We start from the raw sequence: 27,841 nt of genomic DNA, 5'->3' as shown, positions 1-27,841 counted from the left end.
TCCTTATGCAATATAGCCCATCCAGATCAATTCATTTAGCTGAAGCTGAACTTCTGTTCATCACAGAAATCATTCACAACTTTTTCAATTAAAGGCATTTTTCTCATATTGCCCTCAAATTCTAAAACAGTGGACTTTTAGAAACCCAACTCTAAATCTGATGTTATATTTATAAACGCACTTGTCATTACAACTTGGCATTACAGCTTATCATTAAATTTGCTATTTATGATTAAAATTAGTGTAATTAACATGCTTTATTAAATCTGCTATTAAACCTGATTTACATAAATAAAGATTGTAGCCGTAGTAGTGATAGAACAATAACCTGTAGTATTATATTATATTGCACTGATTATAAAAATTACAAAGACAAAATTATTTTCTTTCTCTCACATTTTTTTTTGTTACATTTTAGTTTTGTTGTCATTGATATCTAAGTAGATTTATTTGGATACTTGTATTAACCTCTTTTCACCTTTTAAACACTAAATTTTGAAATAAAATTATTCTGTGATTTCTTTTGGACCAACATAAGGGGAAGACAAAGACGGACATTCTGTCCCACTAGCTCTCATGTTTTTTTGTTTGTGACTTTTGTTTTCTAGGTGACAGCTGATGTAACATGGGTGGAACTCTGACATGATGTATCCAGTGTGAATTCTGGGTTACTCTAAAAACTAGCCATGTCCCTCATCTATTGGAAATTATAGCGGCTAGGGCAGCATAGATCACCCTATTCAAAACAAATTGCATTTATCTTTGTAAGTACTATTAATATTTAATTAAAATATCGAGGAGCAAAAAAGCTTAGCCATGAAGTACATTTAGAGTGTGTTCGAAAACCTAGGTAGCTGCCTTGCCTACAGCTGCCTCAGTAGAGAGGATTCTAATAAGTCAATGTTATTCGAACGCGGTACTTAGATAGCGCTTCTATCGGGTTTCGGGTTTCGCGTTTAGCATCTTGCCATTAAAACCAATGAACTGAGGTAGCACAGCACGCTAACGTCAATATAACATTTCCCTTCATGTACCGATAACGGTTACATTTCCTGACAAGCTCGAACTTGCAAATAAAAACACTCGGTACAAGTTTATACAAGTTAAAAATCAGTAATATTTTCTTTAAAAATAACTCCATTCGTTTCTCCGCCCCGTCAGCCATGTTTATTTTTCTGTAAGAGAAGAGCACCCGACCCGCAATGAATTCTGGGATTGCCTTGATCACTAAGGCAGCGTCGGATGCTCACTCGTTCTTGAGCCACAATAACATTGAAATATTAAGATGCCTCAGTAGTGAGGATATTAAGGCAGCTAGGATTTCGAACAGCCTCCTTCTCGGGAGCGCGCACAGGATGACATAAAATGCTGCTTATGTAGAGAGCTCACTAGCTTTTCGAACACACCCATAGCTTAAAATATAAATAATCTGCCCTTGCTTACAACACTAATGATTGATTTTCAAACTACCTCTAAAATCAGCGACAGTACAAAAACAGTCACACACAATCTGAAGACTAACATGCAATGCCAAACAATCACTAAGGTGGTATAAAGCACACCACCATTGCACACTAGAGCAGTGGAAATACATGCTTTGAACTACAATTCTTTAGTATACTCTCAATCAGTGGCAGTCAGATATTTGATTTGGTGGATGAAATGACAATGCTACAGTTTTGATTCCCCCTTATTTTGCACACAATTTTGTATAATATCTATGTACCTGTACACTACAGTACCCTCTTTCTACCCCAAGAAGCTAGAGAGGGCTACCGACTACCACCCGCCACCTCATACAAATGTAAAGCATCTTTACACCAGCTAGAGGCGAATTTACAAAAAGATGCTTAGCGATTAACAAGGACCTCGCTACTTCTTTTGTATTCTTTAGCTGCTTGTGCCAGTGCCTCAAAAAGACAGTAGTAGAAGTTGCTGTGCAGCAGCAAGTAGGCAATACCTGGCAGTTGGCACAGAATTTTATGGATTAACTGTAAAGACTGCTACACCACCCTGGAATGGAAAGTTCTTGATAGTTTAAACTTAGTTCCATTTAGTTATAGTGAGGAAAAAATGCTAATAAAATATGCCGTAATAATTTTTTTTTGCACCCCCCCAATTTTCCTCCCAATCTAGTCGAATCCAATTACCCAATTGCATTACGCTTCCTCTCTACTGATGTTAACCTCCACTCTGACTATGAAGAGCCGTGACTAACACACGCCCCCTCCGACACATGTGCAGTACCGACTGCATCTTTTCACCTGCACCAGGCGAGTTTATATGTGGACCGGCTTTGTGTACAGAAAGACACACCCTGATCACACATTATCCCCCATCTCTGTGCACGCACCATCAATCAACCAGCAGAGATCGTAATTGCATCAGTTATGAGGAATCCCCTTTAGCACCCATCCCTGAACAACAAGCCAATCATTGCTCGTGTAGGCGCCCAGCCGATGAGTTTGAGAAGTCAGCTCTGGTGTGCTAGTGTGTTTTACCGCTGTGCCTCCTGAGCGCCCGTGTGCCCCAATAATAAAACAAAGTTGAGAGTGTCCCTTTTATTTTTTTAATTTATATGTTTTTCAGTAGGGTCTATTGAAAAGGCTTGCTAAATTTTAGGTGGAGTCTAATTTCAACTACACAGACGTCCCTTCTATCTATGTTATAGACAGATCAGGAAAGAAAGAAGGAATTTTGAGTTTCATTCATCAGCGTACTGCAAGAGCTTATATAGACACATATATCTCTAGAATAGGCTTAAAGTTTAGTTCGAGGAAGTGAGACAGAAAAAGACGTTAAAAACAAGAACAAAACCAGATCAGAAGAGCTTTGTGGTTAGCGTTATCTGCAGAAACGGAAGTGTATACGTTGCAAAATGGGATGCTTAGCTGTACGGTCCAAAAGTCCAGAACCATAGGTATATGGACACTTAAAATATCTAACACAGCCGCTCAGGTGGCGCAGCGGTAAAGTACGCTAGCTCACCAGAGTTGGGGTTTCGAATACATCGTATTGAATCTCAGCTCTGCCTTTCCGACTGGGTTGGATGGCCGTATGAACAACGATTGGCTGTTGTTCAGGGTTAGAGGGTAAGAAAGTCAGATTATAGGTCCTCATAACTGGTGCGACTGCGGCCCCTGCTGGCTGACTGATGGCGCCTGCACAGGGCTGAGGAATAATGCTGATGGGGGTGTGGCCCTCCGTACACAGTGCCCGTCAAGTGTATGAACTCGACTCGTGCAGGTGAAAAATGAGGGCGTCCTCATTGTCAGTTGAGAGGCGTCCTCAGTCAGCGGTGAAGGGTCGAATCAGTATAGAGGACGCAGTCAGGGTAATTGGACACGACTAGACTGAGGGATAAAAATTGGGGGAAAAAGAGGGAAAATATATACAGTGTATCACAAAAGTGAGTACACCCCTCACATTTCTGCAGATATTTAAGTATATCTTTTCATGGGACAACACTGACAAAATGACACTTTGACACAATGAAAAGTAGTCTGTGTGCAGCTTATATAACAGTGTAAATTTATTCTTCCCTCAAAATAACTCAATATACAGCCATTAATGTCTAAACCACCGGCAACAAAAGTGAGTACACCCCTAAGAGACTACACCCCTAAATGTCCAAATTGAGCACTGCTTGTCATTTTCCCTCCAAAATGTCATGTGATTTGTTAGTGTTACTAGGTCTCAGGTGTGCATAGGGAGCAGGTGTGTTCAATTTAGTAGTACAGCTCTCACACTCTCTCATACTGGTCACTGAAAGTTCCAACTTGGCACCTCATGGCAAAGAACTCTGTGAGGATCTTAAAAGACGAATTGTTGCGCTACATGAAGATGGCCAAGGCTACAAGAAGATTGCCAACACCCTGAAACTGAGCTGCAGCACAGTGGCCAAGATCATCCAGCGTTTTAAAAGAGCAGGGTCCACTCAGAACAGACCTCGCGTTGGTCGTCCAAAGAAGCTGAGTGCACGTGCTCAGCGTCACATCCAACTGCTGTCTTTGAAAGATAGGCGCAGGAGTGCTGTCAGCATTGCTGCAGAGATTGAAAAGGTGGGGGGTCAGCCTGTCAGTGCTCAGACCATACGCCGCACACTACATCAAATTGGTCTGCATGGCTGTCACCCCAGAAGGAAGCCTCTTCTGAAGTCTCTACACAAGAAAGCCCACAAACAGTTTGCTGAAGACATGTCAACAAAGGACATGGATTACTGGAACCATGTCCTATGGTCTGATGAGACCAAGATTAATTTGTTTGGTTCAGATGGTCTCAAGCATGTGTGGCGGCAATCAGGTGAGGAGTACAAAGATAAGTGTGTCATGCCTACAGTCAAGCATGGTGGTGGGAATGCCATGGTCTGGGGCTGCATGGGTGCAGCAGGTGTTGGGGAGTTACATTTCATTGAGGGACACATGAACTCCAATATGTACTGTGAAATACTGAAGCAGAGCATGATCCCCTCCCTCCGGAAACTGGGTCGCAGGGCAGTGTTCCAGCATGATAATGACCCCAAACACACCTCTAAGACGACCACTGCTTTATTGAAGAGGCTGAGGGTAAAGGTGATGGACTGGCCAAGCATGTCTCCAGACCTAAACCAAATAGAACATCTTTGGGGCATCCTCAAGCGGAAGGTGGAGGAGTGCAAAGTCTCAAATATCCGCCAGCTCCATGATTTCGTCATGGAGGAGTGGAAAAGCATTCCAGTGGCAACCTGTGAAGCTCTGGTAAACTCCATGCCCAGGAGAGTTAAGGCAGTTCTGGGAAATAATGGTGGCCTGTGAAGGTGAAGGCTAGGTGAACCAATTGCTATGGAAACAAAGTCCGAATAAATGCTCTTGGTTTTAAAATTAGATCTCCAAGCACATAGCTGTGATTTTGGGTGTCTACTTCAAATTAAATGCGACTTTAAACCATGATATTTCCCCCACATACCGTAGCAGTTTTCCACCACTGCCGACACTCAGGTTCTCACTCACTGTGTGGCTATAGGGGTAATGAAACGGCTAATGTGATTTCCCGCTCTCGAGATGGAGTGGAAAACACGTTTGGTGGGGGCGGATCTAATTTGCAGTGTGACATTGCGAGGCCTTGGCCATGAGCTCATGCTAACAAATTGCTGCTTAGATAAGCAAATCAACACAAAGCTCTGTGCCAGCCGAGCGGAGCATGGAGGACGCTCGGCGGGAGCCGATCAGCCTGAGCTTTAGCCGACAAACTTCGAGAATGATGATCCCCAACCTGGCCGTGGGGAAGCTCAAAACGCGCAAGTCTATGAAGCTGGTGAGATGGAGCCAGATGTGAGGGACCTGCTTAGGCTCATTAAAAATGAAAAGGTGCCCAGGGACAGATCAACTTTAAACCTCTGTGTCTGAGAGGAGCTTTGCAAAACCTGCCTGTGATTAGCTCGGTGAGGCTGATGGTTTAAACCAGCAGTACCTCATGATGCTACACATTATACAGCTGCTCGATATCTTACCCAGGTGCATAAAAAGCAGTCAGAAAATAAATTAAATCTAAGATTGGTTAACCAGGAATATGTAAAGAATTTATTTATTTATTACTGCAAATAAAAAAATCATTTTCAGAAACAAACAGCCAAAAAAATCTTTAAATTAAATTATTGATTAAATTAACAGTGCATGGGGTAGAATTATCATCTATCATCAGGACTGGGCTGAAATATCCCCAGAACAGCAAGAGGTGCTCCTAGGAAACCATGGTGAGAACCAACCAACAGTGGTTCAAGGAGGGACAAGCCAAGAACCACCAGCAGGTTGTAAAGCGAACAAGAAATATTGAAAATTTTAAAAGACATAAAGGCTATGGTGATTGATATGAACTTGGTTTGACATTTGGTGATTTGGCCATAATTATTTGGTCCTTATTAAGTCACCAAAGTCTGGTGCTATATGCTGCTTTCATCACATGCTTACTGTGACATGCACAGGTAATAAGGAACCGGGCAGTGCCATGTACATATTTGGCTTGTCTCATCATTTTAGGCTTTTAGAAAAAAGTTAACACATCATACCTGATCTTCTGTCCGTATGGACATGTCTCTTACTAATGTATGTAAGTATTATTTATTTATTTTTTACTGTGGAGCACCAAGTCTCCTATAATGCTTGATAAAATTAAAGAATCCAGAGCAAAGAATTTAAAAGCACTTATCAATACACAATCTCTGCAAATCATCCAGGCTTATGGGTTCTCTAAGACCCCTTTTATCCTTTTCAACTTTTTATTTAATAGGGTTTAGGTAAAAGGACTAAAATTGCCATGACATAAGCATGATTCTGTAGCCACTTATGATTTTTCTGCATGTGTATGAAACATTATCTTACTGAAAAATCAAACCATGGCCCAGTTTTAGCTTCTGTGCAATGGTTCCATGGTTTCCAGGTCTTAAAAAAACATTAGCACATCTTACCTGATCTTCTGTCCCTCTGGAAGTCCACATGGTACCACTCCCCATCGTTAACCTTCTTGTTCACTGCTCGTGTCTTGGTAGTCCCCGAACCCATGTCCAGCAGCAGGTACAGATGTCCATCCAGCATCTCGATTGCAAAAAAGTCCACCTTGAGTGTGACTGGGCTTTTTGCCTCTTTGGTCTGCTGCCTCGGTCTCCCGTGGCTAAACAGAAGAAGTCCGTTGGGTTCAGTGGTGCGGAAGTCGAAGGAGATGGACCCGGTCTTCTTTGCATTCCACTTGTGCAGTGTGATGAATGATTCTGGTGTCTCGAAGGTGATCGGGTCCAGAGTGGCCACATTTTCACATTTGAAGGCCACTACGCCGTGGATCTTCATCTTGGGGTCACCCAACAGGGCCAGCTTGGAAAGTTCTAGTCGAACGTCGTTGTTTTTGTACACCACCTTGGGGACAAAACATAAAAGGCAAATGAGGGAAGGCAAATTAGCAGATGGAATAGAAAAGTGATGAATTGTGACTACAGAACTATGACGTTAAATACAAATAACACGTTTTTATTAATGTAAAAATGCAGTTTTTAAAACATGACAACACTTATGGATTTGGAATTATTAGTAAAAAAAAAAAGGGTCAAATGCTTCAAAGATTAATCATTTGGACAGAAAATTGTAAAATAGTATTAAAAAGATGGTGTTAATCACTGTTGCTATTTTTAATTATTAAATTAAATGATGTATATTTATGTGTATTTACAATATGCCAGGTCTAAAAGTTTTGTTGTGAGCAAATCATGACAGTATTTCCCACCCATGTCCCTTGGCTACAACATACCGGTTCCACCACGTCAGAGCAGATCCTCTCAAAGGCGCATAAGAGGAACCTGCTGTCACTGGCTTGTGGCACAAACAGTCCCTGGCATGTCACTAATATGCCTTTAAACCTTCACCTGCTCCCCTGAGTTCACCACAAACAGCTTCTGTAGAGACCAGGAGCCAAACACTATTAGCGATGAGCGGCTCATGTTAGCACGTACTGGACCTCAAGGTAAACTGGGAGGAGTTTTCAGCTGCCATCTTTCACTCTGATAGGTGTGTCGTGAGTATAGGTGTGTTGGAGCTAAGACATAATAAGAACACACAGCTGAGCACACTGCAGGTGTATATGACCCAGATCTCTCTGGAGGGGTTGGATTGAAATGCAAGGAAATTTCTGGGGGAAAAGAAAAACTCATCTTGAAATCTAAAAACACAGCTCATTCAGCGCATGCTTCAGGGAAACGCAAACCTCTGAGACCTAAAAGTGTTCTTGGGAAAGTTAATGTGCTTGTGTGTTTCCAAGTATTTTAATAAAATTGTACAGACCATAGCCTTTACAAAGTCACATCATAGAAGGACGCTGAGGAAAATGGTTAAAATGGTAATGAGCCATTTCACTGTGAATGGTCAGGTCCCGTATGCATTTTGTTAGCCTTTCAAACAGTTCATAACACTTTCTATGGCTGGCTAGTCTGATGGAGTACCAAATGACCCATCAACTCCAAACAATACCATCAAGCAATAAGATGTGATTTTTCCAAAATGTACAAATAAATATCTTACGCCATTCATTGGTGGGATGAGTTTCCCATAAAAGGTAGAGTAATGTTATTAATACCAGCTAGAGTTCCTTAGCAGTCTAATGGCAGTCTAGTGCTTGATCAGTCCGGTGGCACAGTTGATATTTGACTCTGACCTCTGCAGTGCCACAGGCCTGGCCGGGTGCTCTACAGTAACATCTGACCATGTCTGAGGCAGGACGGCTGGATGACAAGCCAGTTGCCACAATAACTACTTGTACTGTTTTGTCATGGTAGAGAAAAACAGGAAGCTTAGCATGTTCCTCTGTAAATTGCAACATCACACGTTTCAGGATTGCAATGGCAATATTGATGATGATGACTTAATACTACTCGTAATGTATTCTTTCATACAGATGAAGTCAAAAGTTGTATATACATATAAGGAACACATCTGCCATGACAATCTTGAGTTTAAGGCTGCCAGACAAGAGGGAGGCTCTACTCTGAACTTCAGTCAAGCTGTAAGGTGCTGATTTTAAAGCAGGCATGGTAGCTTCTAAGCTGATGGTAATGGAGAGCTTGCTTGACTGTAGACAGAGAGACCAATGTATGAAAAGAATGAGTTTTGTTAGGAAGTATTAACATACATATGTAAGGGACATGTTTTCTCATTCACTTTAATAAATAAAGTATGTATGTATTTTTTACTTTGGCACACCAAGGGACAGTGGCAGTCAAGTGGGAAGAGCTTTTGGCTATCAATTGAAAGGATGAGAATTCAAATCCCAGCTCTGCCATGCAGCCACTGTTGGGCTTTTGAACAAGGCCCTTAAGCTTCTTAGCTTCAGGGGTGTCGTACAACGGCTGACCCTGCACTCTGACCCCAAGCTGGGATATGCAAAACAAGAATTTTGTTGTACTGTACACCTGTGTATATATGTACATATGACAAATAAATTCATTTATTCATTTCAGTCTTCTAATATAATGCTTAGTAAAATAAAAAAAAAACAGAGCACAGAATCTAAAAGTACTTCTCAATTCATAATCTCTGCAAATCATCCAGGCTCATGGGTTCTCTAAGACTCTCCTCTTCATCCCACCCCAATTTCTTTAATGGGGTTTAGACGAGAGGACTGGAATAGCCATGACAAAAGCTTGATTCTGTAGCCATTTACCATTTTTCCGCATTTGTATGAAACATTATCTTCCTAAAAGATCAAACCATGGCCTGATTTTAGCTTCTGGGAAATGGTTTTATGGTTTTCAGGTCTTTACAAAACAGCCCAGAAACATTAAAAATGCTTTATCATACTTAATAAAGTAGGAATTAAGTTGTTCAATTCTTTAAAAGCCAAACTCATCTTGATTATTGCCTGTTCATAAAAACTCAGGGAAAATGTTCTTTGTACAACCCTTAATATTTAGTGTATACATTAATACACACTTCAGTTCTATTAGGTTTCTAGAAAGATCTATAGGTGGTAATACTTATTTTCATAGAATAAGTATATTTTAATTCAATGTTAGACTTCTTTCCATATTTCAGCGAGACCTATTTGTAACAAAAAGCATTAATTGAACATGAATTAATCATTTCAATTTTGAAGAATGTACAACTATTGTAGAGTAATGTTTATTTTGTATTTATTTAAAGGTATCATTAAGCTTGACCAAAACTCATTCAGTTCTTGCTCAAATTCACTAAGTAGACTAGAATATTATGATGTAATGGTGCAGGCATTTAATCTAATATGACATAAACTGACACAATAAATCTTTATACCCAATGTCATCAGGTCAAAACTGGCCTGCCATATTTCATCAAATGACAGATGAGCTGACTTATCTGAGCTCATCTATTAAATGAGCTCTGCAGAGCCTTACACCACAAAAGCACCATCAGACAGGTATTATTACAGTGGTGGAACATTCACATCACAGCAGTGGCAATGATGTTGTAGGGATATAAAATTATATGTGGTGCTGGAGCAGCATTGCTGACTGTTATACCTTTTGTGTAATATGTAATATTTACCATCATAAGTTGCAATTTTCCAACCACAGGATGCTGATAGCTGAATAGTTCTGGCATTTGACAGCACTATTGGCAGTGCCTTGTTTATAAATGTTTTTAAACTCATGCCAGTTTGCTTAAAGCAACCATGTCAGTATCACTGATATATCAGAAATTGAAAACCATTTAAATGATGCTTAGTGGTGGTCAAGGTAAACATAAGACAGACAGAAAAAAAGAGAAAAGCTTTTGTGTTTTTGGCATGAGTACTGTATATCAAAAAATATTTGGGGGATTAATACTTTTATATTTTTATAATAAAGGTAATGGCCCTGGTGAAGTTTAACTGGGTTTTGGTTCCCAGTACTGTTCGTTTTTTTATCCAATACTGCATTCAGACTTTTTTGTATTATCTACTTATCATTTAAGGTGGATGCTCAAGTGGTTCCGTAGTAAATTATACTAGCCCAATACCACTGGCATCCATAGTTCAAATCCCCAGCAGTGCTATCGACCACTCAGAAGTCTACAAACAGAGCTATGTCTGTGGGGGTGGGGGATTGCCAAGGCCCATCGATGTGTTGGTGTTCTGTCCGAGGTGAGTTACTGCATTTCATTTCAACATGAAAACTGAACGAATATTCAAGACTCTAACAGTAGTAACTGGCAGTGATGGGGGTAGAGCCAGAGACTTCCCAAATACTAGTGTAATACCTGTTTCAATATACATATATTTAAAAAATCAGTTTATTAAACTTTTAATTGGTAGAATCTAGATGTCTATTAGCTCATTCTAACTGCGTAAATACAGTACGTGTGCAAAGACGATCAATGAAGGACCAGAAATAACAGTCAATCTGCACTTACAGTCTGTAACGACACCCATACAGTCATTACCACAATGGTGATGGAGGAGAAGGGGGTGTGGGGTGATTTAAAAGGACCTCATGCCATAGCTGCTGGATGGGAATTTATTCAGTTAAAAAAAAGCACACACAACAGGTACACCCATGCAATCCTTTAGTCACAGTGTCTGAGTTCACTGCAGATACCGCCAATAAAATGCAATCAATACAGGGAGTGGAGACAAAGGACAGCTTTTAGAGACCAGCAGGACTGGAGATTAGACAGTACTCAAGGCATTATGATTCCAACCAGTCAGGAGAGACCGAGCTGAGCTCATTTGTCACCAACTTGGTGAAGTGACACCTAAGCTATTACCACAACAACATTTCATCATTAAAACAGGAGTCGGCACAGAGATCCCAGGGCACAGAAGCATGACCACTGGGTTGTGTGATCAATCAGAGACCAAGTCAAGAATCTGGCAAGAGCTTCCTTGCCCTTAGGCTTAAATTCCAGACTGACACTTATAGAGAGACCTAAGAGGGCTTGAAAAAAAGGTCAAGTGCAGGGGTAGCTTGGGACTAACTGCGACATATTGGAGCTACATAATTCCGAGCAAATCACAGTAAAGAAAGTATACAAACCCAACTCCAAAAAAGTTGGAATGGTAAGTAATAGAAATATATGTGTAAAAATAACTTGCAAATTCTTTTTTCATTAAAACAATACAAAGACAATAATAATGTAATACTTGGTCATATTTTAAAATACATATACACTTATTTTAAATGATGACATGCAAAAAACAGGGGCATTTTTACTATGCTTACATATTGCTCAGCATTACTGGTGCTATTAAAAACTGCTTGAAACCCATGGCAATGGGCACTAACCCACTTACCATGATAGGTTTTAAATTGGCTTTTGTTTATTCATTTTTTAATTTGTGTAACAATTTGCATTTACATTTTTCCTTTCAATACTGGTTACCAGCGTTTTGCACACAGAGATTTCTTTGGAATTTTAAAATTGTTTACTAGAGCAAATGCTGGCAGAGGAAGTGGGCGGTCAAGGTTAATTATTGTCAATTTTATGACTAATGATGTATTGTTAAGACTATTAAAAGCTTTGCCATTTTGGGCTTAGTGATTTTTTTTTATAGGAGTGTACTTTTGGATACAGTGAAAATCCAATAGCCACCATAAAGTGACCTTCAATACCCCTTTAAAATCTAATAGGCATCCGTCAGTCTTGGGAGACTATGGAGTTGTGCACTGTTCAATTTTGCAGCATCGGTTGTGGCTTGTCAGTCCTATACGGGAATGACAGTCTCTTCTACATCTTGCGCAGATGAAGCTTGATGCTGGTCTCTTAACTGCACTTAGCGCTTTAAAATACATAAATAAAATAATTATTGTTATGCCAACGGTCTGGGTGGAGATTGCATGTCATCAGATTCTAAGCTGGCAACAACACAAAGAGTACCTAAGAATGTGTTAATTTGAAAAAACAGGGGACTAATTGAAAGGAACCCTGGCCATCTAATACTAATCAGTACAACTTAAAATCGATCGAATAAAATTGTTGCACGGAAACAAAGCATTTACCTTACCAGAAAAATCTACATAATGCTAGATTAATCATCATAAAAAATGTGAGTAGCAATTGCCAGTTTTCTCAAAAATCTGGCTAATGCTGCCAAGCCACCAGGCTTAAATTCCAGGCTGGCAGCCACTCAGAATGGTGAGGTACCCTAACATTAAAATTATAGCCATCATGACACACTAATAACATATTTATATAATGACAAGCCAACCACCATGAAGAAAATGATAGGGAATTGCCAAGTGTGTCTTGAATTTCAACAGACAATGATTAATTATTAATTACTGTGTGTGTTAAGATTCTGGCTATAATTTACATGTCATCAGGCAAAAAAATCCAACTTGGCAGTGACTCAAAAACACTTAAAAATGTAAGACCGTAATATTGGTGATGGCACAAGAACAATGCAGCTACCTTACCAGAATAAAGCATCTATATTTTGGCAAGCCAATCATCCAAATGAAAACAATTAGGTATAGTCAACTGTGTTAAGCTTTGATTAAAATGTTTCATCAGGGGCGGCATGGTGGCTCGGTGGGTAGCACTGTCCGGGTCCTTTCTGTGTGGAGTTTTCATGTTCTCCCAGTGTCTGCGTGGGTTTCCTCCTGGAGCTCCGGTTTCCTCCCACAGTCCAAAAACATGCAGTCAGGCTAATTTGAGACACTGAGTTGCCCTATAGGTGAACGAGTGTGTGTATGTATATGTATGTGTGTCTGCTCCCATTGAAAAGCTGGGATAGGCTCCAGCACTCCAGAAATTACATTGTGGCAGTGACTTGAACAACATACAACGCACAAACTCTAAAATGTACCCTTTGATGAAATTTTATATACATAATTGAATAAGCAAATACCATAAAGTATAGATTTACTTTCTTCCTCACAGTACAAGATTCAGACTCAGCTTCTTACTTGGCAGTAAGTAAGAATAAATTCATCACAGGCACCAAATAACCTTCAGAACACAACAGACTGCTGCAAAAACAATGCATCAATACATAGTTATTTGCTAAGCGAACAGTTTTAAAAAGCAGTAAGTCATTCAGTGCAAACAGTGTCTATAAAGTAACACTTATATGCCACCAGGATTCAGGCTGACACTGTCACAAAGACTTGAGCGTAATGGAACATGAGAGGCCAAAGGAAAGACATTTTGGCAGCCAAACAAAAGCCATAACAGCACAACAAATGTATTACAAGAGCGATACATTCCCATAATTCTATGCTAAACATAATAAAGAAAAGAGTCAGTAATCGTGGATCATAAATGAGTTTACACTGAGGTGAATAGCAGTGTTAATGAAGTGTTCTCAATCACTGTGCTCTCCTTCATTAGTTGATTAAAGCTGCTCTGTAAACCAGGCACAAATAATTGCTTGGCTTGCTAACAACTCACACTGACATGCATCTTCCTTCATCTTCAGTTATTTTATTTGGCAGCATGTTAATTTAATGCAAATTACCCTTCTTAAGACCAAAAACCAAAAGTGATTGAATACTTGCTCCCCGCATACAGGCAAGTTAAATAGCATTTTAAAAGCTAGGCTTTCTATTTGTCAAAAATATTGGTTCATTACCCATTACAAATAATTGTGTAACAATTCTGGAATAGAAAGCATGAATAATAAATGTGTGTGATTTTTTAAAAATTAAAGTCATACTCATTAAGAATGGTGTAATTATGCATATCATTATATTCTAGAAGTAATTATAAACTGAAAAGCTATATAAATAAAAAAATAAAAAAATAAAAACTGAATATTCCTCCCTAACAGAAACATCCACAGGAACATTTGCTTGCACACAAATCCTACACAAAATTTTTACACTGCTCACCTCAGATTCATCCTTTCAAAATTAATTCAAATATTCTTGTGTTACTATTTGGCGGCACGGTGGCTTAGTGGGTAGCACTGTCGCCTCACAACAAGAAGGTCCTGGGTTCGATCCCCAGGTGGGGCGGTCCGGGTCCTTTCTGTGCGGAGTATGCATGTTCTCCCCGTGTCCGTGTGGGTTTCCTCCGGGTGCTCCGGTTTCCTCCCACAGTCCAAAAACATGCCACCAGGCTAATTGGAAACACTGAATTGTCCTATAGATACCTAGCCGCTAGATGCACAAACCAGTGCATTGTAGTGCCGGTCCCAAGCCCGGATAAAATAGGGAGGGTTGTGTCAGGAAGGGCATCCGGCGTAAAAATTGTGCCAAATCGAGAGCCGACCCCGCAACCGAACGGGACAAAGGCCAAGGAAAAGAAGAAGAAGATTCTTGTGTTACTATTTAGCATTATGTTTTTATGCTTTAATTTGTGTAGTTCAATGCAATTTGCACTTTGAGGTAAAGCCTCACACATGCAAAAATTTACAAAAAAGAGATTTGATAAGAAAATAACTGAAACAAAGTAACAAATAAAAGACACAAAAACATCCGCAGCTGGCAACAGAAAGGTGGATGGAACAGGGATAGAGCAGAACTGAGAACTGGTTGTCACAATATGACAGGCTGCTTTGGCCATCTGCGACAACCAAGTTCTCAGGAAAAAAAGAAAGATAGGGAACCCTAAACGCAAGCCAGGAAGACCCGACTACAAAATACAAAATAACTGATTATCTGAAGGTACACAGGTCCTTTTCAACATTATTTAGAAAAAAATCAACAATTTAAAGTGGGAGGTATTATAAACAAATACACTGCGTGAGCATACATGAATATACACTTAATACAAATTGGAAAAGTATACATTATTGCATCATCATCATTATTATTATTATTTTTGAGGTGGGTGTGGGTGATGTATCATTAAAATCAATATTTATATATATATATATATATATATATATATATATATATATATATACATATACAATATACATATATACAGTGTATCACAAAAGTGAGTACACCCCTCACATTTCTGCAGATATTTAAGTATATCTTTTCATGGGACAACACTGACAAAATGACACTTTGACACAATGAAAAGTAGTCTGTGTGCAGCTTATATAACAGTGTAAATTTATTCTTCCCTCAAAATAACTCAATATACAGCCATTAATGTCTAAACCACCGGCAACAAAAGTGAGTACACCCCTTAGTGAAAGTTCCTGAAGTGTCAATATTTTGTGTGGCCACCATTATTTCCCAGAACTGCCTTAACTCTCCTGGGCATGGAGTTTACCAGAGCTTCACAGGTTGCCACTGGAATGCTTTTCCACTCCTCCATGACGACATCACGGAGCTGGCGGATATTCGAGACTTTGCGCTCCTCCACCTTCCGCTTGAGGATGCCCCAAAGATGTTCTATTGGGTTTAGGTCTGGAGACATGCTTGGCCAGTCCATCACCTTTACCCTCAGCCTCTTTAATAAAGCAGTGGTCGTCTTAGAGGTGTGTTTGGGGTCATTATCATGCTGGAACACTGCCCTGCGACCCAGTTTCCGGAGGGAGGGGATCATGCTCTGCTTCAGTATTTCACAGTACATATTGGAGTTCATGTGTCCCTCAATGAAATGTAACTCCCCAACACCTGCTGCACTCATGCAGTCCCAGACCATGGCATTCCCACCACCATGCTTGACTGTAGGCATGACACACTTATCTTTGTACTCCTCACCTGATTGCCGCCACACATGCTTGAGACCATCTGAACCAAACAAATTAATCTTGGTCTCATCAGACCATAGGACATGGTTCCAGTAATCCATGTCCTTTGTTGACATGTCTTCAGCAAACTGTTTGCGGGCTTTCTTGTGTAGAGACTTCAGAAGAGGCTTCCTTCTGGGGTGACAGCCATGCAGACCAATTTGATGTAGTGTGCGGCGTATGGTCTGAGCACTGACAGGCTGACCCCCCACCTTTTCAATCTCTGCAGCAATGCTGACAGCACTCCTGCGCCTATCTTTCAAAGACAGCAGTTGGATGTGACGCTGAGCACGTGCACTCAGCTTCTTTGGACGACCGACGCGAGGTCTGTTCTGAGTGGACCCTGCTCTTTTAAAACGCTGGATGATCTTGGCCACTGTGCTGAAGCTCAGTTTCAGGGTGTTGGCAATCTTCTTGTAGCCTTGGCCATCTTCATGTAGCACAACAATTCATCTTTTAAGATCCTCAGAGAGTTCTTTGCCATGAGGTGCCATGTTGGAACTTTCAGTGACCAGTATGAGAGAGTGTGAGAGCTGTACTACTAAATTGAACACACCTGCTCCCTATGCACACCTGAGACCTAGTAACACTAACGAGTCACATGACATTTTGGAGGGAAAATGACAAGCAGTGCTCAATTTGGACATTTAGGGGTGTAGTCTCTTAGGGGTGTACTCACTTTTGTTGCCGGTGGTTTAGACATTAATGGCTGTATATTGAGTTATTTTGAGGGAACAATAAATTTACACTGTTATATAAGCTGCACACAGACTACTTTTCATTGTGTCAAAGTGTCATTTTGTCAGTGTTGTCCCATGAAAAGATATACTTAAATATCTGCAGAAATGTGAGGGGTGTACTCACTTTTGTGATACACTGTATATATATATATGAGAATGTTTTACAGCACAGAGAGAGGTGAAAGGGTGAAAGAATTGGAATGTTGAACTGGGGTACTATGACCGGTACCAAGTAGAAGGAAAGTAAGGCTAGGAGCATTGTAGGGAGGTTTAAACTGTTCTACCATGGAGTGGATTGGAGGAGAAATGGGGTAGAGGTAATCTTGAGTAAAGACTACATCAAGAATGTAGTGGAGATGAAAAGAGTGTCTGAAAGAGTGATGAATGCGAAGCTGGAAATTGATAGAGTGAAGATGAATTACATAAGTGCATATGCTCCACAAATGGGTTGTGAGATAGTGAAGAAAGACGATTTCTGGAGTGAGTTAGAGGAGGTGGTGGAGAGGGTATGCAAAGAAGAGAGAGTTTTGATAGAAGCTGACTTCAGTGGGCATGTTGGTGAGCGAAATAGGAAGGCTGAGGAGGTGTTGGGTCAATAAAGTATTAAAGACATGAATAAGCAAGGGCAGACTGTGGTACATTTTGCTAAAAGAATGGAAATAGCAGTGGTGAGCACACATTTTAAGAAGAAGGAGGAAAACAGGGTGAGATATAAAAACGGTGCACATGGGTGAACTATATCCTATGCAAGACATGCAACCTTAAAGAGATTGAAAACTGAGAAAAAGATTGGTAGGTGTTACAAGGGAAAATGTAGTTAAACAGCATCAGATTTTGGTCTGTAGGATGTCTTTGAATGTGAAGAGGAGGACGAGAGAGAGGAAGCAACCGAGGATCAAATGGTGGAGGTTAAATAAATTAGACTATGGTATAAAATTCAGAAAAGAGGTGAGAAATTGGTGAGATGGATGCTGGGTGGTTGTTAAGGGGTGCTAGACAACTAGGCAATGACCGCAAAATGGTGAGAGAATCAGCTAGAAAGGAACCTGCGGGGACAAAGAAAAGAAAAAGAAAGATTTGGTGATGGAATAAGGAAATGCTGGAAAGTTTAAGACAGAGGAGGTTGGTGAAAAATAACTGGGATTATAGACAGGAGTACAAAGAGATGCAGTGTAAGGTATAGAGAGAAGTGGTAAAGGAAAAGGTGTATGACAAGGTGAAAAGGACTTAGCCAGACAGAGCAACAGTTGCGAAGAATATACAGCAGGTTAGAATGATCAAGGATGCAGATGGAAATGTGCTGACAAATACAAATAATTCACTGAGAAGGTGTAAAGAGTATTTAGAGAATCTGAGCTGATAAATGAAGAAAATGAGAGAGGGAAAAAGTTGGATTATGTTGAGTTAGTGGAGTTAGATTAGCAAGGAGGAAGTGAGGGCAGCCATAAAGAGTGCAAAGGCAGTTGGCCCAGATGGCATACCAGTATAGGCATGGACATGTTTAGGAGAGATGGTAATGGAGTTTTTAACTACATTGTTTAACAAAATCTCAGAATTTGAACAGATGCCTGAGGAGTGTAGAAGAAGCATAATGGTTTAGATTTTTTTTTAGGAATAAGGGTCATGTGCAGACCTGCAGAAATGATAGAGGCACAAATTTGATCAGGCATGAATATTTGGAAATATATAAGATATAATATTTTTATCACAAAAGATGGTAGCTCCACCAAATAAATTATTTCAAGACTCGGCCTGGCCTCGTCTGCCATGAGCAAGATGAACACTCTCTGGAGAAGCAACGACATCAGCCTCTCCCATAAGGTCAAGCTGTACAAGTCACTGGTGGTATCCATCTTCCTGTATGGATGCGAGAGTTGGACTCTAAACGCTGAAACGGAACATAGAATTCAAGCATTTGAGAATAAGAACTTCAGACGACTCCTGCGCATTCGCTACGCCGAGCATAAGACCAACGAATATGTCTGGCAGCAAATCACCACACTCGCCGGAAGCCAGGAGCCTCTTCTTGCAACGGTGCGACGCCGTAAGCTTGCCTGGTATGGCCATGTGACCCGCCATGACTCACTGGCCAAGACAATCCTCCAAGGCACAGTGGAAGGCAAACGGCGCAGAGGGCGTCAACGCAAGTCCTGGCTTGACAATATCAAAGAATGGACCGGACAGACCCCTGGCACATTACTGCGAAAAACCGAGGACCGAGAGCAATAGAGGTCGCTGATTGCCCTCTCCTGCATGGCACCCCTACGACATCAGTCAAGGGTCCAACTAACAACTAACTAAGATAAAGGATTTGTGAGCAACAATATGATTCCATGCATTGTTTGCTTTGAGAATGTTGATAGAGAAATATAGCAAAGACCAGAAGGAGTTGCACTGTGTGTTTGTAGATCTAGGTAGGGTGAAGTGGGTGTTGTAAAGTAGCAGGAGTGATTTGTGATAGATGGGTATCTACTAATGTGAAAAGGTAGATTTACAATGCAGGCAGTGGCACTGACTAAAAGACATGAGAGGGAGCTGGAGGTGGCAGAGATGATGCTGCAATTCTTGTTGGGAGTAAAGAAGATGGACAGGATTAGGAATTAGTTAATTAGAAGGACAGCACAGATGTTTTGGAGACAAAGTTAGGGAGGAGAGAGGATGGGTGCTAAGGATGGAGCCGCCAGGCAGGAGGAGGAGAGGAGGACCCAAGGGGAGTTCACAAATGTGGTGAGGGAGGACATGCAGGTGGTTGGGATGACAGAGGAGTTTGCTCAAGACAGGACAGAATGGAGATAAATGATCTGCTCTGGCATATTTTCTGTCTAATCAGGAAGCCTTATGGTTTAATTTATTTATACAATGTCAAATTGAATGCTCTCAGCTCTGCCTAAATGCTAAGTACAATAAAAACAAACCAATTTGGCTGGCAAAGATTCATTTGTGGCTCTCTTTCTGAATCAAAGCTTTCTTTAGTAACTGAAATACACTTTGAAGTGACTTTGGATTCTATTACTATGGTAATCTTGCAGATTCAGTCTATAGTTTTGGGGTTTTTTCTGGCAAGATGTGTTTAAATGTCATTGTTCAAACCATCATCCAAAATGTCTGCTTAGCTTTTAATGAGCTAAGTTCTCTAATGAGCATGAAGAAAGCAGAGCAGCCATGTGCTAAGAACCCAAGTGCTAGTTATGAAAAGTCCCCAAAGGACTTTTTTCAAGGTTCAGCGAGGACAGATTTGTCGGCTGTAGGGAGGGGAGGCTGCAATCTAGGACAGCAGTATGGATGCAGTGGAAAAAAGCAGACCTCCCTGGGAGAGTGAAGGAAATTGAAATTAAGAGGTAAATGAAAAGCTATACTATGCAAATGTACCGCACTTCACGGGAAGTCAGATATTTCAATATGTCTTGTGTGAAATGTCTGTGGGGTTAAAACATACCTATCAGATAAATAAATGAAATATAAAATACTGTTTATGTAGCACGGATAGAATAACATTGAAAAGATACATGGTGAAGGACGATCATTGTTCTACGTCCTACCCTGAAGTCTTAAATGTATATCTATTTTAAGAGTTGAGAGATTAGGCAAAAGTCTTTCAAACAACCACAAAGAAGCACATCTGTCAGAACAGCGGTCCCCAACCTTTTTTGCACCATGGACCGGTTTTATATAAGATATAATCTCACGGACTGGTGGGGGAAGGAGGATTTAAAATAGAATAACTGTAGAATGGAAAATCAGTGTGAATCCTGAGCTTTTTCGCTGCAACATGACACTGCACCCACCTAATGGTGATTGGGGACAACAACACCTGAAAAATATTAGAAATATAATTGCTTTTGTAGCAATCTCGAATGATTTATTCTTTCTGTGCGCCTGTAATAAATGACCTACGGACTGGTCCGTAATTTGTTAACCACCCCTGCATCCATCATAGGAAAGAGACCACCCTAAGAATCACAGAAGTGATACTTGGTAGTGGCACGCCAGTCTGTTTTGAACTGTTATAATAGTGTCACTGCTGAGTTAGCCCACAAACAACGGTATCCAGCCAATATACAGCCAATATTATTTGGTCAGCAGGTGCATACAATCTTAAATCTCAGACACTTGTGAGTTCAAATCTCTGCACAGCCACCAACATAGCCAGGTATCCATACAAACACAACTGGCCATGTTTGAGGAAAGGAGAGATGATCAGACAGGGTGTCTTCCTGCTGCAGTATCTGATCTGGGTGTTATGATTTGGCTCTGTGTGGGAACCAACAATGACAGATGATTAGAAGTGGATGGTAACTGGGCGTGTGTCCTTGGTCAGAACAAAGACAGTGTGAGCCTCAGAATTAGAGTGGAAGAAAAAAAGGGGAGGTGGGAATAATAAATAAATAGGTAATTTAAAAACAAAATACAAATAAAATATGGAAGAATAACTGTCAAAATATACACCGATCAGGCATAACATTATGACCACCTCCTTGTTTCTACACTTACCATATAGAAGCACTTTGTAGTTCTACAATTACTGACTGTAGTCCATCTGTTTGTCTAAATGCTTTGATAGCCCCCTGTCATGTTGTTCTTCAATGGTCAGGACCACCACAGAGCAGGTATTATTTGGGTGGTGGATCATTCTCAGCACTGCAGTGACACTGACATGGTGGTGGTGTGTTAGTGTGTGTTGTGCTGGTATGAGTGAATAAGACACAGCAATGCTGCTGGAGTTTTTAAACACCTCACTGTCACTGCTGGACTGAAAATAGTCCACCAACCAGCCAACAGCGCCCCATGGGCAGCGTCCTGTGACCACTGATGAAGGTCTAGAAGATGACCACCTCAAACAGCAGCAACAGATGAGCGATCGCCTCTGACTTTACATCTACAAGGTGGACCAACTAGGTAGGAGTGTCTAATAGAGTGCACAGTGAGTGGACACGGTGTTTAAAAAATCCAGCAGCGCTGCTGTGTCTGATCCACTCATACCAGCACAACACACACTAACACACCACCACCATGTCAGTGTCACTGCAGTGCTGAGAATGATTCACCACCTGTTTTGTGGTGGTCCTGTGGGGGTCCTGACCATTGAAAACAGGGTGAAAGCAGGTTAAAAAGGTATGTAGAGAAACATATGTACTACAGTCAGTAATTGTAGAACTACAAAGTGCTTCTATATGGTAAGTGGAGCTGATATGGACAGTGAGTGTAGAAACTAGGAGGTGGTTTTAATGTTATGGCTCATCAGTGTACAATTACACACACATTTTTGTCTTTGAGATAGCTAATAAGTAAGCAAGCCAGTAAGCAAGATTTTTACCTCCTTAAGGCAGCCCATAAAGTTGTTGCTAACAGGCGATCCAGGCAGGTCAGCAGTGCTAGGGCTTCCTCCAACATAGAAAAAATCGTCGGAGCCTAGCATGGTGTAGTCCTCCTGCGTGTACCCAGTGGTGGTAAGAATCCCATCCACGGATATCGTTACCTACATGACAAAGCACAGGAAAAGGACACGCTATACTCCCAAAACCTTTAGCTGCAGTTTGTTTTTACTGCGTAGTACCCAGAATTTATGATTTCTTGAGTTTTTGATTGATCTGAATTCCATTTTCATGTCTTTATTTTAATGTTCATATTTAGCATTCTGAAGTTTAGTATACATATTAATTTGAAATTGCTAGCTCTTTCTACAGCCTTAGTCTACAAACCAATTGCCCAATGAAGTGTTAGTGATGTTTGTATTGCAACATAAGTCATTCAGACACAAAAATGGTTAGTAAAATGTGAACTTAAGTTAATTGAGTAGTAGTTTTAGTTTGATTTATTAGATGAGAATACAATATTATGTAAGAGTTTAGATAAGAAGCGCAAGCAGTGTGAAGTACAACCACAGTTCATTTCAGCCAAACAACAGAACAGGAAATAAATGGCATTTTTGTGACATGCATGCTAAGAAAAGAACTACATTAGAGTTAAAAGTGCTTCATGCTATTTATGAGCAGCATCTGATGTGTTTGCTGATCTGCAAAGGATCTTGTACAGGAGGAAAAATAAAGAACTAGTAAAGCAAAACAAACTAGGGCTGAGGTGAGACAGGTTAAAGCTTTAATGCACAGGACAGTAATGCACGACAAGAAGATAGAAAGCAAGTAAGCTGGGTACTGGGAATGCATGCCATGCTGAGGTCATGGGTCAAAACTGTCTGAGCCAGAGAGCATCAGGGCCAGTCAGCAAACAGAGGGTCCGTCTTGCAAACCACTGGTTGACATGATGCTCCTGAAACACTGAGTGAACCAAACTGAACAAGGTAAAAATGGGTCAATAATGAAAGTAGAAATAAATAAATAAACACAAAGGTGGGATAACTATGAGCATCGAAGAAAAGTTAAGCGGAGAAGTACCAACCGCAAATCCCCTTTTTTGGGTTATGGTGTCGACAGTAAAAAGAAAGAAACACACGGCAAACCCGAACTAAGAAACAATTAGAATGATATCTACCGAACAATGTAGTTTGTTTACCATAGCGTGTCCAATGCCTGAATGCTTTGTGGAAAAGGGGGGAGAAAGGAAATTAAAACTGTGAACAAAATAACGACCGTTACTCAAAAAAGATATGATGATTACTACCAAGGTTAGTACACTTTTAGTTAAACGTTAGTAAAATGACACATTCCATGGATGACGTTAGTTTTTGTTGCAGTGTTAGTAACACAAAGTAAAAAAGGGCAAACTAGAAGCAGATTAGTTAGCAGATAAGTTGAAGCTAGCATTGATATTTATATCTGCCTACTTATGCTTAAGCATAACAGCATTGTGAGTACGCCCCGTCAGAGAATGGACTTTTTGTTATCTTTTTTTTTTTTTTTTGCCAGACAGTATACAGTACATGACTGACACACATTAAATGCATCAAAGAGAGAAGACCTAAAGCACATCACTTAACCTTTTAAATACTAAAGGTTCAGCACTACTTTGCACAAAATGTGCTCATTATTAAGGCCATTTGATAGCAAGTGATGGCTTAATGCCTTCCTCTTTAGGTTTCGATGAGCTTCATGTTATTTTGAGACAAAGCACGGATTATTACACAAATTATTTAGAAGAATGACCATTTTCCCCATTAGTTTTTTCTCTAATTATGCATACATTTACAATGTGCATGCTATGGTTTTAATTGATGTACTGGTCTAATTAGTTAATTGGTCATTAAACAAAAGACCTATATCATTTAAGCAAGGACATACTTTGCTATATCTACAATATCACTTTTAACACCCCTTCTAATGGGCTTGATTTTTTTTAGCAAACAGGTACAAAGCTAAATATTTCTCAGTAGAATGTGTTATAGTATAGAGACAAGTGACTTTCAACATGGCACTTTAATTAATTTGACTTTTTTTACAAAAAATATTTAAAATTTGTTTACCCTGCTTTATTTACCCCAATCAAGTACAGCCATTTCTGGAAACATCATCTTCCAAAATTAAACTTGTATAGTATAGTGTAAGCCTCTTCTTGGTTATAACACTTACTACAGGGTCTCAAACTGCCTCTGAAAACAACATCAGATCAAAAATTTTTTGTCACTAGATTTATAAATTGGGATTTTTTTTTTTTATCACCCAAGCACCTGCATAAAGTCCTAAGATTAAAATGTCCTTCTGAACTCTACTAGATTAGATTAACTCTGCTCATTTAAAAAGCCTAATTATTGAATCAGAAATTGTCAAGATTGCTTTTAGTGGTTTATATCACTTATTTAGTGGTTTATATCAGTTTTAGTGGTTTATATCACTTATTTAGTGGTTTATATCACTTTTAGTGGTTTATATCACTTATTTAGTGGTTTATATCACTTTTAGTGGTTTATATCACTTTTAGTGGTTTATATCACTTATTTAGTGGTTTATATGACTTAGTCGCTGTGCAGAAAGTTCTAATACTGGTCTGCCAAGTTTGGTGTGAAAGTACTTGACTGGCCAAAATACACCAGACATCAACCACATCCAACTCTTTTGAAAAAAATGGTATGCTAACTGTAACCCTTTTACCTGAAAAAAGTACACAACCTCACTACCGTAGTCTTCAATAAAAGGAAAATTTGATGTGTCGTTTAAAAAAAATCTCTCATAACATTATTTAAGCAGCACACAGTACCATATGTTGTTCAGTATGTGTGCTTACTGAACAACAACAGGTAATTAAAGATTTAGGCTATAAACAGTATGTACTCTTCTAAAAAAGGCTTTCTACAGACAGTGCCATTGAAATGCTTTTAAATTACAGTAATTACATCTACCTGGGACAGTGTTAGATAAGCAAAAAGTTAAATGTCTTTAAAAAATGACTTTTTAAAAAAGTATCTACCAGTTACAGTGTCATGTTGATGTCATGTTAGCTCGTTAATATAACACATTCTAAAAACAATGCATGTCTATGGAAATTGCTTGGCTATGTGGTTTTTTGATGCATTTGTTAGGAATAAATATGGCTGAGAAAGCAGAATATGCTAATTAAACCACATGTCCACATACATTGAAACATGTAGTATATATTTTTAAACCATTGGCCTTTTAAAACTGTGCCTTAAAAACCTCCATACAGTCCAGAGTTTAATTTCTGAATGAATAACCTGGACAGGACATTGCAGAACTTCAACCAACCCCCCTCAGACTTAGCCAAGTCAGTGTAGGTAGCATCGTTGAGATCTATCTATCTATCTATCTATCTATCTATCTATCTATCTATCTATCTATCTATCTATCTATCTATCTATCTATCTATCTATCTATCTATCTATCTATCAATCCATCTATCCATCTATCCATCCATCCATCCATCCATCCATCCATCTTAATTCATTTATATACTAGTATATACTTATACAATTTAGCAGGAAGCATGGAGTGTCTTTACAGACAAAACATGGCCTTGATTCAAGTGGATTCAGGCCACATTGAATTTATATATATAAAACTTAAACCTGGGTGGTGCACTTATCATTGCAGTGTATTATTATGTAACAGTTATTAGTATATAGTATATAGTAATATGTAATATTGCCCAATGTGAATTTCAGTTATTTAAAAAAAAGTGTTATTTAAGTATGTTAAAATCTATTTACACAGCTTTAAAAAAATCTAACTTAATTCACAAATTACAATTTGTGCTAAGCAAATGCTAAGCCAAGGCTAAATCGCTAACTTAAGTCTGATAAGCCTAAAACACTGCAGTAAAATCACCCCGCCCAAGCCTAAACATGGCCAGTTCACACCTGAAATCACGGTTACTGGTGTTATTCTGTATTCACTATGGAAAACAACCAAAATTACTGTTGTCCATAGTGAATACAGCCAGATCCATTAAAGAACATTGTCCTTATGTGAAATACCCCGGAAGATGAGTTGATATGTAGCTAGCTACTAGCTAAGTTTTCCCTAGCCAAGCCAGCAATAAAGATATGATAGGTAATGTGACTTTAGTAAACAGTCATGATCAGATCAGATACATGTGTACTCCAAGTCTAAATTATATTTAGAAAATTTTTTAGAACCTTGCGGGGTAAACAATGCCAAAATGCCAAAGAGCAGATCTAATCACAAAACCTCTCCTTCAGACCTCCTAAAAAGTTTCCATTTCCGGGATTTAGCAGACACTTTTATCCAAAGCAACTTACAATTATTAAATACAATTTGAGCAACTGAGGGTTGAGAGCCTTGCCCAGGTGCCCAACAGTGGCAATTTGGCAGTGGTGGAGGTTGAACCACCAACCTTCTAATTACTAATCAGGTACCTTAACCTCTGAGCTACCACTTCTTTAACCGCTGAGCTACCACTTCCTTAACCGCTGAGCTACCACTGCCTTAACTACTGAGTTACCATTACTTCCATTTCCAAAGTAGCTTGCATTATCAGGCGCAGTTCTAAAAAAAAAGGCTCATGACCAACACAACAGAGGTATGTCCCTGCTCAAATTTGCTTAAAAATCTAATAATGAGAAGACAAAAGAATCTAGATATGAAAAAAAACTGATTTATAGCTAATTAGCACTCCCTGCACTGTTACCTGACGGAGATTCCTTGTTACTTTGACATCATGCCAATCATTGTCATTAAATTTTCCATTGACTGGCTCCACAAGGGCCTCAAAGGCCCCAGACCCCAAATTAATGACAAGCGAAACCGCCCCGTTTTTCAGTGCCAAGTTGACGTAGTCGGCCGATTTTCCCGTATGCAGCATCAGTCCGTTCCTCTGCAGCGTCTTGAACGTGAGCGTGATCTCGTCGCTGCTGCTCTGAATCGGATTCTGTGACAGGTTGTAGCAAAAGTATTCAGAGCCTTTGAAGGTCGCCACATATTCTTCTTTCCCTGCAAAAGAGAAGGCAGAACAAAGACAAGTTGAGTCGCCTGTGTTTGAGGAGGTCTGTTAGAGACAGAATACTAATGGGAGGCATTGATGCTCTATTCAAACCACTGTGAAACAGCAAGAATTGATTTAGTTATTTGGGCTACCTTGAATGAAAGAGATGTGTTTTGATTGCATTGGGGCTTTAACATTTATTAAGGTACCATTGAAAACTGCCTAAATGTATTTTCTTCTGCCTATTTTACTGATTTACTAAAGTGATTTAGCCTGATTTGAGCACTTCAGCAGAGGCAGGTCCTTTGGTAATTCACAGAGTCAATTACAGATCAGTCCATTAACTCTGAAATTGTGTTTTATATGATGTTAGGAATGCAAACAATATAACCCTTTCAAATCCATATAAAATAATATAGCTTTTGCTATTTAAATGTAGTCAGGATTTTACGAGATCACATTTTATGTGCATTTAAAAACTTTTTAAATTAAATATTTAATTTAAATATTTGCTGAAATTATGAAACAATGCCCCAAAATCTGTCAGCTTGAACAGCAGACTAAGAACACTTCTTGTGCTGGCCAGGATCTGAGCAAAAGTCATTGTGTCTGCAATGCAATGCCTGGAGTTTGCGGTTAGAGGTTTG

At 39.7% G+C, this 27,841-nt stretch overlaps 1 protein-coding gene across 29 annotated transcripts in view; it reads right to left on the bottom strand.

Annotated features, from left to right (window-relative positions):
• The window catches only part of LOC134326035 (neurexin-1a-like), a 482,010-nt gene that overhangs the window by 315,131 nt on the left and 139,038 nt on the right, over nucleotides 1-27,841 (bottom strand). For 20 of the 29 annotated variants that reach the window (XM_063008218.1, XM_063008221.1, XM_063008228.1 and 17 more), the window contains 4 exons: nucleotides 26,901-27,202; nucleotides 23,355-23,378; nucleotides 22,159-22,320; nucleotides 6,443-6,884 (listed from right to left, as the gene is read on the bottom strand). In XM_063008218.1, coding sequence (XP_062864288.1) covers nucleotides 6,443-6,884; nucleotides 22,159-22,320; nucleotides 23,355-23,378; nucleotides 26,901-27,202 — 930 coding nt within the window. The remainder of the gene's footprint in view (nucleotides 1-6,442; nucleotides 6,885-22,158; nucleotides 22,321-23,354; nucleotides 23,379-26,900; nucleotides 27,203-27,841) is intronic. The other 9 variants (XM_063008223.1, XM_063008225.1, XM_063008234.1 and 6 more) reach the window with 1 other exon arrangement.

This window comes from Trichomycterus rosablanca, chromosome 14 (assembly GCF_030014385.1).
Source record: "Trichomycterus rosablanca isolate fTriRos1 chromosome 14, fTriRos1.hap1, whole genome shotgun sequence".
Taxonomy (NCBI): domain Eukaryota; kingdom Metazoa; phylum Chordata; class Actinopteri; order Siluriformes; family Trichomycteridae; genus Trichomycterus; species Trichomycterus rosablanca.
The sequence above is the reverse complement of the archived record's forward strand: the minus strand, read 5'-3'. Positions and strand labels throughout refer to the sequence as shown.